Source organism: Solanum verrucosum, unplaced genomic scaffold (assembly GCF_900185275.1).
Source record: "Solanum verrucosum unplaced genomic scaffold, falcon-dt-bn FXZP01000101.1, whole genome shotgun sequence".
In the NCBI taxonomy this organism is placed as follows: Eukaryota; Viridiplantae; Streptophyta; class Magnoliopsida; order Solanales; family Solanaceae; genus Solanum; species Solanum verrucosum.
Window position 1 is genome coordinate 1,483,333 of NW_026020111.1, and position 14,343 is coordinate 1,497,675.

At 35.6% G+C, this 14,343-nt stretch overlaps 2 protein-coding genes across 2 annotated transcripts in view; both read left to right on the forward strand.

Moving 5' to 3' along the window:
* The window catches only part of LOC125825438 (uncharacterized), a 1,130,247-nt gene that overhangs the window by 146,353 nt on the left and 969,551 nt on the right, over window positions 1-14,343 (forward strand). The gene's annotated exons all lie outside the window — the stretch shown is intronic.
* LOC125825464 (uncharacterized) lies at window positions 1,904-2,392 on the forward strand. Its single transcript, XM_049504798.1, has one exon. It carries the CDS (start codon window positions 1,904-1,906, stop codon window positions 2,390-2,392), a length of 489 nt encoding a protein of 162 aa, XP_049360755.1.

The following is a 14,343-nucleotide window of genomic DNA, read 5'->3' on the forward strand; positions in this document are numbered from 1 at the left end:
ATCCATCCTCATTCATCATATCATGTTCTTGGGAAATTGAGAAAAATGTGGAGATTCCTTTTGAGAAATAAAGTGAGACACCTTTTTATATCCTTGACCACGCTAAGGTGGCAAGTTGATGAGATATTGAGATTGTGATTTGGTATATGAATTGCGAGTCCCCCATGGGTCCTTGTCTGGAATCCTTAGCTCGACAGGGTGTATATGACAAGTTGTGCGACAACTTTGATTCCATCGTACCACCCACATAATTGCATCATCTCATTGCATTGCATTAATCATTTGAGTTGCTTGACTTGTGTGTGTTATGGGAATTGTTGTGACCTTATGCGTTCACTTTAGTCTCGCCGTTCATTATAAATTGGCGGCACTAATGCCGGAGTGGGACTTTTTTTGTATCCAGGTGGAAGCGCTCATTAGTTAATTTATAAGTTGATTAATTCCTTTTGCTCAGTTGGCCAAGCCTAATGAGTACTTGTGGGTTGTTCTCACCACTACTTTTGAATCATTTTTTATGCAGATTCTGGTTAGGGTACTCCTCACGGTGGCTGATCATTTCTAGCTTTGGAGATCTTTTCGGAGTGGTGGTGCGATCCTGTTTTTGGATCACCATTAGTTCCATCTGATATTTTTAGTCTTAATTTCTTATCGGAGACTTATGATGTGTTTCATACTCTAAAGTTGTATTAGATGCTCTTTATACTTATGCTACCTGGTTTTGGGATATTCTTTGTTGTTCTTTTCTATTGTTTGTGGCCTGACCACCCTTTTGGAGTCTCGTATGTGTGTTGTTTTTGGCTTACACACTTTTTTGGGGAGGGGGGGTTGGTTGGAGTGTCTGTCATCATAACCTCGACTTTTGGATCGTGACAAAATGCCTTTCAATTTACAGGGGGACATATTTCAAGATACTCGAACAATCTTATCTCCAATTCCACCTGTCATTATTCCTTGAGAAGAGCATATCTTGTATTGTTTATTTAAAGTAGAACAAATACCAAAACTCCATTCTAACTATTGAATTTATTTTAATTCTCATATCCAACTATACCTCACTTTCATTTGGATGCAAATAACGTCAGTAAAATATGAAATATTAAATATTGAATAATTGCAGGTAGAGGTGTTCACGGGTCGATTTGGATCGGTTATTGGTAAAAATCAAAATCACACCAGATTAATCGATTTTAAAATTATCAAAACCAAACCAAACCAAATATAATAGACATTTATCGATTCAGTTGTTATCGATTTGGTTTGGTTATTTAGTTATTAACCATAAAAAATAAAATAAAATAAACAATTCATTCAAAACGTGATAAAGGTGACAACAATCCATTCAAAACCAAAAATAGTTAGAATGATTGACATTATAGAAATTTCAATCATTGAATTTACTAAGAATAAAGCTTTAAAATTCACCATTTTGGCCTAGTCTAGAAGGAAAGGACAGTGACATTTTCAATCCCAGAAAGAATTGTCATAGACACTGTCATAGTCCAAACCATATTCTTGTTTATATACTTGAGCTACTAGACGAGCTTTGTACCTCTCCAATGTGCCATCAAACTTCATTTTCACAGAATAAATCCATTTGCTCCCAATAATAGAAGCTTCAGCCGATTTAGATATCAAATCCCATGTATGATTTTCTTCTAAAGCCGAAAGTTCCTCTTCCGTTGCCTTTTTCCAACAGTCATGACTTGATGCCTGTTGGTAAGTAGTTGAGACAAAAATAGAATTCAAAGTTGCAAGTAAGGCATACGACGGACCGTATCTACTTGGAGAGTATCCATATCGATCTGGGGCAGATGTTTTACGTTCAGAGTGACAAAGAGAAGGAATGGAAGAATTTATTTGGTCACTTAGAGTTCGGGGGACCTGGAGCATCGTTTCTATGGATATGGCTGATGAGAAATGGGGAAAGATAAAGCCCCCTTGCTTTGGAGAAGAAGATTTTGGTTTTAAGCTAGGAGTGTTGGGAAATAACCTTTATGTACTTAGTATGAACGTCCTCCTCACTCGCGTAAATATATGGGTTAAGGAGGAGTATGGGGTTAAAGAGTCCTGGACAAAAATGTATACCATAAAGTGTCTCAACGATCTTGACAAGCATTTTCTTTACCCATCATGTTACATGTCAAATATAGGTGAGACTCTGCTTGTTTATGTAGCACCTAGAATGATACAGAATCAAGAGGATACACCATTTGTTATCAAAAAGATATGCGATGATCCGATTAAATATGCAGAGGTTACTAACTTTGGTGCCCGTTTGTCAAATGAAATCTACATTGAAAGCCTTGTCTGTCCGCTTTCACAAAACCAACAAGGATTAAGCAACAATGAAGGTTGCAGGTGCTCAGATGAATTACAATTGTGTAACTTATGATTTGTAAGTTTCTACTTAATACATGTCTCGCAAGTGCAGTTCAATTCTTCTTCTATTGTCAAATATAGAAAAATACATTGCATGTTTAAGGTTCTTTTGGATACAGCCTCTACCTTCTCAAAGGTAGGGGTAAAGTCTGCATACATACTTCTCTCCCTAGACCCCACTTGTGAGAATACACTGTGTTTGTTGTTCCTACATTGCATGTTTAAGGGACATCATCACACAAGGTCTGGTTGAGATCTTCTCTTGTCCTTTTTCTTTTTGCATATTCTATGAAACAACCTTTTTTAGAACATTTATTTGGTTGTAGAATTTGGTGTCTTCAAAACTCAAAAACTAAATAATGTTGGAAATTGACTCTCTTTTCAAGCTGCATTTTAAGGGAATGAGACATATCCTTAGTGTGAGTGACATGAAAATCATGCCAGGTGAATGCTCGAATAAAACTAGGCATAGCCATTGCCGGGATTATGGTTTGATGTAGGATCTTCATTACTAGTGCTCTTTAAAATACCGTTAATAGGGAAAAGGAATCATTGAATAAGAGTCTGTGTCTAGTATAGTATCTAACTTCAGTGGTTTTCCTTGTGCTAATAGCTTAATATCTTTTCTTCATTTTATTTATTTGGTCTGCCAATGGTCAAGAGTTCTTTGAGTTTAACAGTAACTCGAATCTGCAAACTTGGTTTGATGGAAAAAGCAATTGAGGAAATATTTGGATGTTATGAATTATGGTCATGAGACTAGTGTGGGAGGTTATGTACCAGTATTTGGATGACGGTTAAAATGTTTGTCATCTCTTTTATTTCTATCAAAAAGGTTCCTACTATATTTTGTTCGTCTCTTGTACCTTAGTTTTTTTTAATTTTAATGACCCTTAAGGGGGTCAAGGGCTTAGCAACACCCCCAAGCTTTAGCATATAATAAAACAAAACAAAATAGACAAGGAGGGGGACATTAACCTAACCTCCAATCCTATGGTAGATCATATGTCGACTAGCCTAATAAGGCTTATCAACTTGACCCTAAAATCTATTGAAAGAAGCCTAGAACTATGTACCTAGAAGAGAGGACTCCTTTCAATACATATAAACTAGGAAATCATAAATAAGGGAGACTCTTCCCTTACAGTAGAGAAAAGAGCCTAACCAAAAACTAACCTCTTCCTAGAAGCTGATCAAATAAGGGAAGAAGTTGCACAAAAAAGGAAATGAACAAGTGATAACTTGTCCCAGGATACTGATCAGCCATCTTTTAGGGTGGTTTTTTGATCCTCTTCAACTTTTTCCTTCTGAGGCAGATGATGATAATTGTAAAAATGTTGAGTATTTTTCCTCAAATGACTGCTTTGAAAGAGTATCAACAAGGAAATTGGCCTCTCTAAAGACATGATTGCATTGAAAAAAATCAGTCATTTTAATCAAGTCTTGAAGTTCCATGATATTTTTGTAGATGCTCCAAGGAGGGGATACTTTCTTGCTTGCGCCATTTCACTAAAAGTTCATAATCTACTTCCAAAATGATCCTACTATACCCATGTTGAATACACCAATTCATCCCAAAGGCTGCAGCTATAACTTCTGCTTGATTGTTTGAACCCACACCTAAAGGTAGGCATAAATCAGTTTGCCTTTATGATTTCTCAGTATGCCCCCAGCTCCAATCCTACCTGGATTCTCCATAGCACTACCATCAGTATTTAATTTAACTATGGACTGATGAGGTTTCCACCAGTTTACTTGAGTGACCTTTATATCATGTTGGCAGTTCTCCACCAGAGAAATGAACTCATTCGAGTTGTTAGGCCATTTGATGGATGGATAAGTAGTGATAATAAGCATGTGAAGCTCCTTGGAGATAAAGAATTTGACTCTAGTTGTACTTGATTGTTTCCCACCATATTTACTAGCACACCTATTCTTCCAAAGGTTCCAGCAAATGAAAATGGGGGTGGCTTTCATTATGAGCTTGTGAATTTCATTGTTAGGTTTAGTAATCCACCAATTCATCAGCATCCTCCTCATAGGGGTTCTGCTATGTTGTACCCCCAGCCTGCTAGCAAATGGCTTAACAAATTTTCCAGAAATGAAAATATGATCAACATCTTCCTGGAATGTAACAACCTGAACAATTTGCAGTAGAGTGTCCAAAGGCACTAATTTTGTCATTTGTTGGGAGCTTGAGTCTGAGTGCTCTCCAGAATAAAAAGGAGACCTTGAAAGGAATAGCTTTATGCCAAATTAGGGAGTCAGTTAAATTCTTCTTCCTTTTCTTCCTCACATGCTCCCATGCTGAAGCACAAGTGAAACTCCCACTGGTAGTAGGTTTCTAGATGGCTTGATCTGGGATGTCCTGTTGCACTCTAACATTAGTATGGAGGATTTTATGAATGAGTTGTTGAGGTGCACACTGTCTTATTTTATCCTCATTCCACTCTCCATTAACAAGGTAGCTGGAAACTGTGACATTATTTAGACTGGGAAGGTAATCACTGTGATTTGCTAGAGATCCTACCCCCAGCCAGTCATCCCACCAAAAACTACAACTTCCAGAGTTAATAGCCCATTGAATGTGAGGTTCAACTTCCATCCTGTTAATGATCATATTCTTCCATATGAGAGATTGTCCAGAGTTCCATTTTTTAATGACAAGATTAGCTCTTTGACAATATTTGGCTTTGAGGAAGTTACCCCAAAGGGACTTTTTGGATCTGAAATTCCACCATTGTTTATAATGCAGAGATAAACACATATCGCCAAGATTCTTCATACCAATTCCACCTTCTTCACAAGGAAAACTTAGAGTTCCCCAGGATGCCTAATGGTATTTTCTTTTGTCCTTCTCCCACCCCCAAAAGTAGTCAGCTCCACCTGATCTGTTTGAGGGTAGTAGTCGTAGGACAACCCAAATATGTGATAGGCCCAAAAGTGTGACTAAAACCAGTAATAGCTTTAGTTCTTTCAATGATATCAGGAGGTAGTTTTTCTGGAATAAGTAGCTGATTCTTCTCCTTGTTGATAAGCTGTCCAGAAGTTGTTTCATACATCTGCATAGCATAATAAGCTTCAAAGAATATTTGCTAGTTGATGTGAAGATTATTATATCATCTGCAAAGCTCAAATGATTTACTTGAGGACCATTTCTTTCCATATGAAAGCCCTTATAGAGATAGTGTTGATGAAGATTGTTTAGCATCCTAGTGAGGACCTCTGCACCAATGATAAAGAGAGCTGAGACAGAGGATCACCTTGCTTGAGACCTCTTGTAGAAAGGAAAAAACCATGTCTAGAACCATTGATAATGATAGAGTACCAATTGTTTGACATAAGTCTCCAAATCATGTCAATGATCATTTCTCCAAAACCCATTCTTCTCATAACTAAACATGTATAGGACCAAGAAACCATGTCATAAGCTTTGGCCATGTCAAGTTTTATGACCACATTGTCTCCTGTCTTGGGTTTATTTATATTGTGAATAAGCTCCTAAGCTAGCATAATATTTTCATAAATACTACTTCCTTGAACAAATCCAGACTAGTTCTCAGAAATAAAACGAGGCAGGATGGGGGCTAATCTGAGATATAGCAGCTTGGAGATAACCTTGTTGGTGCCCCCAAGGTCTAGCTCAAGTGACAAAAGGTGGAGGATTTGTGGCTTAGGTTGCAGGTTCAAGCCCCACATCATGCAAAGCGAAGCCTGGTATTTAAGTGTAGAAGGGTAGAGGGGGGGGCCCATTATCCACCGAGTTTAGAAGGCTGTAATTGGTCTAAAGTGCAGATCAGACGGATTTTTCGGTTATCAAAAAAATAACCTTGTCGGTAAAATTACTGTGGAAGATAGGTCTGAATTTAGAAAACTTATTAGGATGATTCACTTTTGGAAGTAACACTAGGCAAGCATGCGAAATAAATTTAGGAATACTGTGGCCACAAAAAAATAGTTGTATCATGTTAAAGAGATCATCACTTATGATATCCCAGCTGGAATGGAAAAACATGCCACTCATTCCATCAGGAACAGCTGCAGAATTAGCACTCATTGACCAGATAGCCTGTTTCAGTTCCTCTTTTGTTGGCATGGCCTGGAGTTTTTGGTTTTGATACTCAGTGATCATGCTAGGAATGCATCTAAGGACTTCCTCATTGATCAGCTTATCTTCCCCTGTAAAGGTTTTCTCAAAATGACAACATGCAGCCCTTGCAATATTCTCATCACTGATTTTGTGGATAAACAACTTACTTCTCCTGCCTCTGATAATAGCATGTAAATACTTGGTGTTTGCATCTCCATCTTTAAACCACTGCAGCTGAGTTTTTTGTTTGAAGAGTGGATTGCTCAATTTTTAAGTATCTGATGCATTGAGCATTAATCTGATTGAACTTGGTTCTATATTCCTCATTGTTGTCATTGATGATATCTGCTTCAGCACTTTTAACCTTCCCCTCATACTCCTTAACACTGTTAAAAATATCTCCATATTCCTGTCTAGACCAGTTGCTAAGAGTATTGGCCACTCTTTTCAATCTTAGCTGAAAAATTCTCATAGGTTACCTTCATCTGGTCTTTCCCAGCAAGCTTTCACAATATCCAGAAACTTTGGATTGTCCACCCAAAAATATAGGAATTTGAAGTATTTGCTAGTATTGGTATTTATGTCAACACTTTCCGGAAGCAGGGGACAGTGGTCAGAACCAGTTGAGGGTAAGTGAGTGATATTAGACATAGGCATCACCTCTATCCATTTATCATTGACTATAGCTCTGTCCAGTCTCTTCCAAATTCTAGCTTCACCATCTTTGTGATTACACCAAGTGAATTTTTGTCCATGGAATCCCAAGTCAGTTAGTCCACAGGCTTCAATAACACTAATGAATTCAAAATTTTTATTCATGTTGTAAGGTAGTCCTCTCATCTTCTCATCAATATCATTGATCACATTGAAATCTCCTATAGTGAACCAAGGTTTGTCCGATCTAGAAAATTGAAGCATCTTGTCCCAAGGTCTCTTCTCATATGATCTTTATATTTAGCATAGACAAAGTGAGGAGGTAAGAAGTCTGCCAAGCTACATGCTTAGCTTCACAAGTAACCTGCTGTTCATCTTGATCCAAAATTTTACAGTCAACATCTTGGTTCCAAAATAACCAGATCTTACTGTTGGAATTGGGAGTAGCATTGTCCATCCTAAGCTGATTTTATAATAGTTGAGCTGATGTTTATTGGTTTTGGGTTCAAGAATTGCAATCATAGAGAGATTGTAGTAATCCTCGAGTTTTTGGAGTCTATCCAAAGCACCTTGAGTTCTAATACTCCTAGCATTCCAGCCAGTGTTATCAAAGGCGCGCTTTAAGTGCGCTTAAGCCCTGAAGCGAGGCTCAAAACGTGTTGAGCGCTTCGCCTCGCTTTATGTGCTCTTCATGTTGTCATCAAGGTTCTAAGGCAAACATTTCCTTGCCAATGAGCCTCTTATGAAGAAGTGAAACTAAATAATTGATATTTCACTTTATCATAATTTTTTTTCAATTTCTTTGGTCATATATTTGTCATTTATGTTTATAATTATTAGTCTTGGACTAAACATATATATTTGTATTCTTTTCTCCCTTTGCGCCTTTTTTATTAAAGTCCACGCTTTATTTGCGCTTTGCGCTTAAAGCCCCCACAGACCTTAGAGCCAGTAATTGTATTAGCAGAATTGCTGATAATATTTTGTATATTTTTCTTTTTCTTCTCCTTTTGACCTCTAGGTGATAAACCTGCCTTCTGAGTTACTTGTTGTTTCATCCTGACAGTCAGAATTCATGGTGGATCCAAAGGCTTTCAGTAGATGAGCACTAGTTTCATCATCATCTTCATGTTCTTCCAATTGATCAGGATCATACTCTTCTTCATAATTGACCACCCTATAATCATCATTATTGTCCTCAGTTGTATTACTATCACAATTCACAGGGATCATCTTTGGTTTGGAGGGGAACTGCATGGCTACCTACTTGCTCCTTAACCAACTCATAGTCCACATTCTGATGCATTTCAACATTTCTTTTTTCTTCCATTGCTTGTTTCTTCTTTATAGAATCTATATTTTTCTTACTGAGAGCCAGGGTAGATTTATTGTTGAGCATTTGGGGACTTTTTTCTGTCTCTGCTGTTTTGAACCATCATTTTGAGTTGGTTGGTAGGTTGATCTTTGTTGCATACTTGACTGCTTAGGGGCATTTACACTGGTAGATATAGTGGGATCTTCAGAAGGTGTACCCTCTATATCTTCCTCTCTCTCTACAGTATCAAGCATATCATCTTTAGTAGCCTTTTCAATACCAATGATATCATCAGTTTGTTCTTGTAACTGAGACTGGATCAGCATTCTTAGAGGTAGTAGGAGCTCTAGGGTCAATCAAAGTCTCATGCATAGCATGAGACAATTTCCTCCCTCTGGACACCCCTTCCTGCAGATTAGTAGTTTCCTCCTGAATCCCTCCATCCATACCTCCCATAACTTCTTTATCAGACAAATCAGATAAGTAATTGATGAAATGGAGCATTGAGTCAATACCTGCATTTTGTTGGTTTTGTCTATCATCAGCTTTTCCTTGAAAACTCTCACTATTATCCTTTCTGTTGTCATTCTTTTTTGTACCTGTTTGGTTCATAGAACATTACAATTTGGATTTTGAGCTCTCTGAGTTCAATAGTCATACCTGCCTGTTGGTGTTGTGGAATATGCTGGTGATCTAGCTCTATAAACCTTCTTCTTGTTGTCTTGATCTCTGTTGTATTGTTGAGCTTGTTGTGTCTTCTGTGTTTATTGATTTTGTTGGTTGTTTTTCCATCCTTTCCTTTTTTTGAGTTTGCCATTGCTCTTGAGTTGGGTCTGTTCATCCATCTTCTTGTTATGTTCTCTCTGTTCAAGGGATTGTTCCTTGATGCTCTTGTTAGCCTGACATCCTCACTGTTTTTGTTTTTCCTCTTTTCTTCTTGATCTTTTATTCTTTTAGCCTCTTCATCCCTCCCTTTGACCTCACAAGCATTATAATCATGTCCATGATGTTTGCAAAAATTACAGTAGCCAGGTACCCCCTCATATTGAATGAATAACCATTTTCCTTCACCATTCTCATCTTTATCATATCCTATCCAAACAAGTTGAGGTTTTTCCTTTGTAAGATCCACTTGAACTTTAACTTTGGCGACACTACATCTAGTCTTTTATGAGTAGCTAAGTCTAGAAAAAGTGCCTTACCAATGAGTAATTGTCAAGATCAATAAATAGATGTTTCTTCACCCAGGATCACCCAAATAGGTGCCAAATGAGTTTCTCTTCAGGGTTGAAGGTAGGAGTCCATACTAAAAATCTCATTAGCTGACCTTCAACATACATTTTAGCCTTGGATAACACAGTAGCATGATCATACTCATTGTCAAGATCAGTAGATGTTTAGGATTGTAATGAGTTAACTTCACTCCTCCTTACAATTCAGTTTGCTCAATAAATTGTTTCCTGATGGTTTCTATCTCAGGCATGGTATGATGAACTTACCGCATATTCGCATCTTTCAGCCAACTTAACCATAAAGTCTTCTCTTTTAAACACAACTGCAGGGTATCCTTGTTTGGTAGTATTTTTTTTTTTTTTTTTTTGGGGGGCGGGGGGGTTGATTGTTATGGGAATGATTTTTTGGGCTTCCTGGGCTCTTAGTTTGGTAGCCATGGAATGAGGAATATTAGGATGAGGTGGTGCAGGATTCACAATAGCTTTTGGTTTAGGTTGTATGGGACCTTTGTGTGCTGGCTAATGATTGTCATTAGTGCTTTTTGTGTCTACCTTTTTTGAAGGGTTATTGTTAGGCTTGAAGTTGTTGGATACTTGGAGGGTGTTGTTGTTAGGGACATAAGGTTCATGATTGGTTTTCTCTACGACCTTGTCTTTTCCCTTATCTTCCTTCCTACCAGGTTCACTCCTATGGTTATGCAGGGCTTTACTAGGACCAGCAATATGCTTATCCTTAGTAGACATATTGTTAGAAGATTGAGCATTAGTAAGCTTACCAGTGTGATCCTCTGATGAGGCCTTCAAGTTATTTTCTTCCTCAATCTCTGAATCTGAGACATTGATTGTCCCTATAAGTTTGGTTTGGTGTTGAGCTTGACTTTGATTTTCGTGCTCCGGAGTTTCCTCATAGTTTGAATATCATCGTTGCCAGCCACATTCACCAGTTGGGAAGTATTTTTGCACATTGTTACTTCATCATCCCCTCTATGTAACCTAACATTCTATTTCGGATCAGAGTTCTCCTTGTCACTTTGATTTGGATTACTCCTCCCCAAATAATTATTTGTTGTTTTCTCCCGGTCACCATTCCTAGAATTGGAGTTTCCCCCATTTGTGAGATTTGAATCTTTGATTACATTTAAGTTTGATTTTTCTCCATTTGTTGAAACAATCCGAATGGAACCAGCATTCACTTGCATAATAATCTCTTGAATTTTACACCATTGTTCATTCGAAATCGACCTCCCACTCTCATTGTTGATACCCAATTTCTCAATGGTGTAAACTGGACTTGAGGGAGTTTGTTATTGGATTGATATTGTTTGTACTGTGAGTCCCTCATGGACTTTGTCCGGTGGTAGGAGATGAGCTACCGGTGGCTCAGCTGCCATAGCGGCAGTAAGTTGCCGTTATAATAATGTTGAGAGTTCAGATTTTTAGAGAGAGGGGAGAGCATTTCACAAAATCTTTTGTTGATAATATAAACTTTTATCTTGTTCCTTAGTAGAGTGATAAATTGTATGTAAGTTGAACTCAGAACTAGGTACAATGGTTATGTATCACCAAGTGAGATGAAAAGCCTCGTCTTATGTCGTTTCAAGTGAAACTTTACTTTGTTACCTGCTGCCTACTCTTAGTTTCTTACATACGACACAAATCTAGTATGAGCTCTCAATGGCTGCATAAACTTATCAATCTCTGCCCTTACAATTTCCTTGAATATGTTCCCTACAGAGTTTTCATACCATTCTATCTATGGTTCATTTGGACACAAAGTAACCAGTTCATTTTTGAACAAAAACCACTGATCATTAATTACTGTGCTGTTAAATATCTACCATGTGAATATTGGATGCTTGCGGGTTCCCGTCTGTGACATAGGAACCATCCCAGGAAACTATTTACATGCTCAATACAGATGCAAGGGTGGACAATAACATGAATTTTGTAGGGACGGGAGTATTTAGGGATAGGAGCGGACGATGGATTTTAGGATTTACTTCTTTGATTTTAATTACAAAAATGTTTTCTAAGCTGAATTACTTGCTCCCTTACATGGATTGACTAAAACTTTTATGCATAATTTACAGCCCCTGCAAGTTAATATTGATGCCCATGAAGTAGTTAAGTCACTTTATAACACTAACTTGCACAATTCTTCAATTTTGGATGATTGCAGGTGCCTCTTCCGGAGGCTGAGTATTCCAAAGGTGATCCATATCTACTGAGAACAGAACAAACAAGCTGATAGCTTAGCAACAACGACCACAAGTCACAACCATATAGGAAGCTTCTTTCTAAGGGCTTTTTTCGGGACACTCGTGCATCCTTGGAAGATATTTTGAGCACGGACAGAAATGGAGTTATGTCTGTTAGGAGGGCTAATGCACTAACATTCAGCCCTACTCAATTCTATGTGTAATATTAGCAGAAGTGGTGGCACAGCCACAAATGGACGTAAGATAATATGTTGGACGTGGATTTGTATTGTTACTGCTCATAGATATTATATTCTATATTTCGAATATTAGCTGTTAAAATCTTTAGGTGCAACAGTTGTGTTTCACCGAAGGAAAGATGAAAACCATTGTTTAATGCATTTCAAGTTTGATCGATTGTGATATTATGAAAAAGTGACTGTAGCCAAGAAATGGAAACAGGAAAAGGTAGTTAATTTTGAATGGCAGGTCAAGATCAATCTCGTGAAAACCTTAATGATGTCTTTTGGACTTGGATTTACTTCTCATTTTTCTTTTTTTTTTCTCTTTTGTTATTTCTTCTTTCTAATTTGTCTTTGTTTAAATTTATTAGACAAATTTTTATTTTATTTTTAATTCTTCCTATATCTATTATTCATTTTATTTTAATGTAACTCTTTTTTCATGTACTTATAACTTAAATAAACTCTTTTAAAATGGTGAATTATATTAAACTTGAATATGAGATAGAAATATACTTTTTTTTCTAAAAAATAAGGTAAGATGCAATTGAATAAAAGAACTTAAAAATCGTCAACATTCTTTTAACAATATAAATTTAATAGAATCCATGAATTTCTTTTCTATTTTAGAGAGATGGAAATTAAACTTATTTGATTTATTCATCATTTGTTTTTTTACAAATGATAACTAACCTAGTATCATTTGTTAATAAAATATCAATTTGAAAATTTCATAAATGACATATATTAGACTAATATTTTCAAGTTATAGCAATAGAATTAAACTTTCAAGTTGTAACAATAAATTTTTTTAGGTTGTAACAGTTTCTTAAAAAAAAAGCTTTTTAAAAATAATTGTAAAAAATTGTTTTGAAAAAAATAAAAAAATTCATTTCTGAAAAAAAAAGGTAAAAAAATGGAAATAAGTGTGTTAATTAAATTTGAATTGATTGAAGATAATTACTAATTAGCATAAATTAAGGAAATTCAAACTAATTAAGAATATTTAATTTCCTTATTTCACTCTAATTTGTTAAAATTAATTAAAAATTCTGATTTCATCCATTTTCTTCCACGTTTCTCTCTCTTCGATTTTTCCCCAGAAATCTTGTCACTCTCATCTAATTCATATTCGTTTTTATTCAATAATCTTTATTTTCTGGACGACTTCTTATTAGTATTAATAAAACATGGTGGTAGATGGGATCTTTCAGGTTAGTGTTCTTTGCGATTTTTTATTTGTATTGTAATACAAACCAAACGTTCAAAAAAATTATGAACAGTGATTTTGAAAAAAAAATATTCAGATTTTGTTTGTGAATAATAGGTTTAATTATGGCGTTTTTGGTATGAATATTCACTTTTGAAATTACTTAAAATTTGTTTGAAATTGGTATAGATTTTTGTTTGAACATTCATTTTTTTGTATGTTTTTGGTTAAAAAATTTCATAAAATTTATTTGAATTTGGTATATTGGTTATACCATGTTGGTACGATTTTATAATTATATTTGAATGAATTTCGTATACTATTTGTCTAATAAATGACAATTAATAGTTAAAAGTGGTATTATTTTGGTATTATAGTGGCATGATTCTGCTGTGAAAAAGTGACGATTTATGTCATGAAATATGTATAATTTTGGCATGAAATAGGTATGAAAAATGTGCATAAATTTGTATACTGATTATGGATTTTTCGTTGTGTATAATAATTTGAATTAGGACATTTTAAAAAAAATGTATAATGTTATATTTTGGTATGAACATTGAATTTGTTCATTATTTGTCTGACGCAATTTTTTTTTTGGTATATTTTTGGTTAAAAAAATAGATAATTTTTTCTTTGGAATTTGTATACTTATACTACCAAGCATGTATGACAATCGATAATTTTTTGGTACGATTTTTGGTTTGATTGGATTTTTTTTGGGCAATATATTGTAATGAATTTTGCGAATAATAATGTAATGAATTTGGTATACTGTTTATTAAAGAAATGACAATTAATATTTCTAAGTTGGAATTATTTTGGTATTCTAGTGGCATGATTCTGGTATGAATAATTGATAAGGTTTGGCATGAAATAGGTAAGAAATGTGTGAATAAGAATTGTATGAAATTTGTATACTGATATAACATATGTGTTTTTACTTTTGTATTCTGTAATAACATATGAAATTGTTTTAAAATAACATATGTAATTTTACTTTTGTATGAGTTTTGTAAGAAT